At 23.2% G+C, this 5,704-nt stretch overlaps 1 protein-coding gene across 1 annotated transcript; it reads left to right on the plus strand.

Moving 5' to 3' along the window:
* The first annotated feature begins 1,140 nt into the window (after positions 1-1,140).
* Positions 1,141-5,399, plus strand: LOC126906548 (RNA-binding protein cabeza-like). Its single transcript, XM_050687129.1, has 4 exons — positions 1,141-1,189; positions 3,577-3,721; positions 4,909-4,962; positions 5,071-5,399. Exons 2-4 carry the CDS (start codon positions 3,577-3,579, stop codon positions 5,175-5,177), a joined length of 306 nt encoding a protein of 101 aa, XP_050543086.1. The 5' UTR covers positions 1,141-1,189; the 3' UTR covers positions 5,178-5,399.
* The last annotated feature ends 305 nt before the right edge of the window (positions 5,400-5,704 follow it).

Genomic DNA, 5,704 nt, shown 5'->3' on the forward strand with positions numbered 1-5,704 from the left:
AAATTTTTTATAGTAATAAATAAAATATATTTTTATATTAACCGAGTAAGAGTATATAAATTATAAAGGAAAGAGATTTTTGAAAGGTTTAACGTTCAGTGCTAGGTTTTGCGTGTAGTTCATATTTTATGAAGGAGTAAAGTTAATCATTTTTTTTTTTCATTAAATAAAATTTATTCATTTGAATTGAATTATATTTATTGATTAATATTTACGTGTATTTAAAACTCTTACATTATTATTTTTTAATTACTATTTAATAATCAAAATTAATAATAATAAAAAATATAATTATAAATTATTATTTATTCAATTGACTATGACTTTTGTCATATAACAAACATACATTTTTTTGAAAATTACAATAGGTTAAATTAAAATATATAATGATTTTATATATGTTTAAATCCTCATAATCATCTCTTTATACATATACTCTTACCTGGTTAATAGTAAAAGTTATATTTATGTGTATAAAAGTTTAGTTTACTTTAATCATAGTTTTACCATTGGACAATCGATAATTTGTACCATCAAAATGTGCTTTGAATGCAAATAAAACTATATAGATAAATAAAATGTATACAAAAATTTAACAAATATTACGTAAAATTAATAATTTAAAGATAAAACAGTGAAAAAATTTTGTCAGTCGCTGAGACTCGTCCCGAGCCTGTACGTGTTGTGGGATCACGTATAGTCCACAGGACCATTACACGAGTTGTTAACCGGAAGAAAAATGACCCCATTTAAGCTAATTAAAAATTTTCAAAGTCAATTTTCTCGACTTAAGGGGGGCATTGGCAAAAAAATCCAAATACGTCTGATTCTGTATTCAATATAGATTAGATCTATATAAATTTTATGAAAATCGGTGACCCCATCACCGTGACCTCCCCTTGTTACAGTATATCAACCTTCTTTCCGTACATTAATGTAAAAAAAAAAAAATGTAAACACTTTTTTAAATTTACTTAATAAATTCAATACAAAAGAGAAAATGTTTCATAAAGAAAACATCGCGATTCGAAAATATCGATATTTGTTAACTTGACAATCGATTGATCTTCAAATGGGGCTTTTTTNTCAACTCGACAATCGATTGATATTCAAATGGCGCAATTTTGGCTTTTGTTCCGTCTGTCACCTTTCATTAATCAACTTGCTTCGTTGGAGGTTGCACTACACTGTGAGTACTATTATGTCTAATTTGTATATTAGCTTTTTGACAGCGCTTCCCTTAACATTATTTATTAAAATAAATTATTATTTAATTCTTCATTAATTGTGATTAATATTTACATAAAATCTTATTTAATATTCTTTATAAAAGGTAAATTATTTGATCTTAGGGAAAAGGAACTTAAGCTTATTTTTTATTTCATTTTTTTTAACGGAATATTGCAAAATACTTTTCATAACATGTTTTAATTTTGGTAGAATATTTTGATATCAATATATTTAAAAAAAATAACTAAAAATTGTTAATGATATTTGTCTATTTCAAATTTTTAAAGAATTCTCCTAGATGTTAATCAAATTGAGCTGAAGCTACTTTTCCTAGATCTAAAATTTAATTAACATTGCATAACATAATTTCTTTCTTATTTTATTATTATATTTATTAATTCAAATATTTACGTTTGTAATTTTTTTATTATCATAAATGATTTAATAGTCGTTCCGAAAAAAAGGAATTAAAATTCTTACCCTTTTTAGCAAACCCCTTTTGTTTGGTAATTTTTATGTTTATTATTTTAAAAATTCAAATAACTTAAAAATATTACCTAACAAGACTAATTATTTTTTTAGAATATGTCATTATTTTGAAATTTATAGAAATAAACCTACGTGGTTTTAGATATTGGACTATATTCCTCATAGGCACAATTGCGCATATGCTAAGAATCCTATGCANCCTACGTGGTTTTAGATATTGGACTATATTCCTCATAGGCACAATTGCGCATATGCTAAGAATCCTATGCAGATTTTATCATTCTTTTACAATTTTGTAATGAAAAATAAAATATTTCTTTATATTATTGTATAAATAATTAATGCAGTATTTTAAAAATTGTGAGTATGCAATGTCATCGGTGTAGTATATACATGTCACTTTAAATTTGGTAAAATATTTTGGTTTCAACAATTATAGTTAAAATACCATAGTGGTAAGAAAAAAATGTACGTATTTATACTCAATTACTTGCAGAATAATAATAATTTAAACATTTTTTTTTTTTTTATACCCTTTAGTTACACATTATTCTTGAATTTTTAACTATGTAATACTTTTTAAGTTCATCCCTTATGCCTTGTAAGGGGGTCAACTTTGTTTTTTTAAATGGTAACACATATTTTTAATTTAATAAAATGTTTGGTTTTTAATTTAATAGTAAATGGAATTTGAATTTTTAATATAACTTAATTCGTTTATTAGATATAATCATTTAAAGTTTCAAATTATTGATTTAATATACAGGTATAATACACAAGTATTACAAATATAGGTAGCTAATTGGTTTTTTATGACATTGCTGTCACAGTCACGGATTATTATTATCAATTATAACTATCAATAGATATACTTTTTATATTGTCAGTTAGTGTATTTATAAACTCACAACTATGTACCTTACTATCATTGATAATAACCTGATACAATCTCATCTTGGAACAAAGTGTTTGTCATTGTTCTTGTAAGGTCACCCATCTGGGAACCAATAGCAAATAGTGTAACTGAATATCAGTGCTGAGGCGGTGTCCGAATAATCCTTTGCACTACATCTCACCCTTTTTTTTAAGAATGTAAATAAATAATGAATTTTATAAAATTCATATTATCTGATAAATATTAGGACGTTTTTAATGAATGTGATTTGATTATGCCCATGTAAATGGTTAGTTACCTTTGAAATTAGAATAAATTTTTATATTTTACTTTCAATTATACTAAGTATTAAAAAAAAAAATTATATGTTTAATAAAAATATCTGATGTCTTTCAACGATTCTATTTTGTCTCCTAATTTTATTTTTGACCTTTTCTATACTAAGGGGGAATCACACATGAATAAAAAGAATACTGAATGAAAAAGATATTTTAGTCGCCAAGTGAGACTATTTTAAAAATACACTGCTGCTTTTACAAATTAAGATTTTTCTTTAAAATAGGCTTTTCTAGCTTATTTATAAAGGCAAATTTTTTATTTTACCAACAATTTTTTTTATTGGTATTATTATTAATAATGTAATAAAATGTGTTTAAATACAAAGGATAACTAGTCTATTATAAAAAAATATAATTACTACATCTTCAAAAAATATGTAGCATATATTTTTTTATACATTTATACATTTAATCAATATAAAAATTACAAATCTTATAAATCATACAATAATTATAAATAAATAATATATATATATATATATTCGTAAAAACACATCTGTAAGTAAAACAACTAAAGAATTATAGTGAAAACTAAGCTTTATTTATCACAATAATTTAACTGGTTTTCATAGAAATTTATGTCTATTTTTATCTATCAAATTAATAAGAATGCTTGTATTATAGATGAAAATATACTTAAACAATTTTGCTCGGGGGGGGATTATGATTGATGGTGGTGGTGGAAGTGGTGGATATAGAAGAGGACGTGGAAGTGGACGTGGTGGAGGAATGAGAGGAGGAAATGTAAAAATGAAAGTTTTTAGAGGATGTAAGTATTAATAAATTTTATACAACAAGTATTTTACATTCTATTACTTAAATTTTTTGTTTTAATTACAATAAAAATTAATTTATTTTAATTACAATTAAATACAATAAAGTTTAACACCAGTCAATTACAGTTGAAGAAGAAAATTTTTGAAGTAATTTTTTTGTTTAATAATTTTTAGTTTTAAATTAATATTATAAATAATATTAGCCACAATTAACTAATATTTATTATAGTAAATTGATTAAANTTAGCCACAATTGACTAATATTATAGTAAATTGATTAATAGTTGGAAAAGTATTTAATTATGGATATTTCTAATAAGAATAAACCAAATTATTCTTTTATTTAACTTTCAATTTTATTTAGACCTGTTTTAACGATAGCTTTTGTGAAGCACACAACCATTTGAAATAATTTAATTATTGTATAGTCGATAAATGTTTCTATATAATAGATAATCATGATAAAATTATCAAAAAAAATACAATAATGAAAAATAATGTTTAATTTGTCAATAAAGAGTTTTTGTAAAATAAGTCTCGACATCACTTATATAATTATCACTTATTTTTTTTAAATAGTTTATTTTTGTAAAATGAAGACCTTTTAGTAATTTAATTAACAAAATGGAAAAATTTTTGTTGCAAGTAAAAGAAAATGGTAACGTTTCTTTTTTAATGATTCATTTTTATCAACTTAACATAGTATAAGTATATACAGGATGATTGACTAACTTTACTATTGAAAACAATATTAAAGATATAAAACTATTTTGAACCTATGAATACTCAATTATTTGATAATAACAAATTAACCAACTAGTTACCTTATTGAATTTACGAATAAATAACAAAAAATAAGATGTCATTTTTTATTTAAATATTTAGTTTATAATGTGTATTGTATAATGAAAAGCAAAATAGCAATATTTATTATTTAATTCAATAAATTTCATCAAATGTAATAAATTTATAGTATTAAATGTATTATGGAAATTCAAAAACTCAAATGCTTCAATCAATTATATATAATTTAATTAATTTAATAATTAACAGTTAAAGATATACTGGACATCTCTGTTTAAACAGACAACTTTTTTAATATTAGATCCAATTATCATTTTGCTGAAAATTTTAAGTTATTATATTAAAATGATAATAATAATCATTTTATCAATTTCAGATTGCAATTTTTGCAAAAATATTGGCCATAAAGAACGGGAGTGCCTCAAGAAAGGTAATTACAATTTTTAATTTTATGGCTTGATATAAGTCGTTCAATAAGAAGATTCTTATCTTATAGCTGTATGGTAATTTCTAATAAATATCTTTTGTTTTGTATCAGAGGCTCCAGCAGCAGCGGTGGCGGCTCCAGCAGCAGCGGTGGCAGCTCCAGCTGCGGTGGCGGCTGCAGCAATTATGGGGGGGGGGAAATTAAAATTTTTTTTTTAATAAAGATTTTTTTTTAACACTGAGTTTTTTAATTTATAGTTGATTTCGCTTTTGTTATAAGTCAAACGTGAACTCATTTAGTTTATTTCAGACTTTGAAAGATTTTTCAGTAACACATTAATTAAAATTAAAATGTCTTCTGTGTAAGTAAAGTGAATAAACATTTAACATTACAGAGATTGCGATATTTCTGTATAAAATTATTTTAATTCATTAGTTATTTACATATTCAAAGATGATCTGAGGGTATCCAGTTACTTTTACTTAACTAATATAAGTTTTGAAATTTTATATACAGAGTAATCGCAATTAGGTAAGATACTTATTTTTAATATTTTCTAAGAAAATATTGAGGAGTTTTATATTTTTATGAAGAGAAAAAATTTTTAGGTTCAAAAAACTATAATAATATGTAGTTAAATCATTTTTCTTTTCGTCCTTTCAAGGATAAAAATCCATAACTGATTTTCTTAAACCGGAATCCTTATTTTTAACTTAATAATATCATAAAAAAAAAGTTACAAACA

The sequence above is a fragment of the Daktulosphaira vitifoliae genome, unplaced genomic scaffold (genome assembly GCF_025091365.1).
Source record: "Daktulosphaira vitifoliae isolate Bord-2020 unplaced genomic scaffold, ASM2509136v1 Scaffold_5, whole genome shotgun sequence".
Lineage (NCBI taxonomy): Eukaryota > Metazoa > Arthropoda > Insecta > Hemiptera > Phylloxeridae > Daktulosphaira > Daktulosphaira vitifoliae.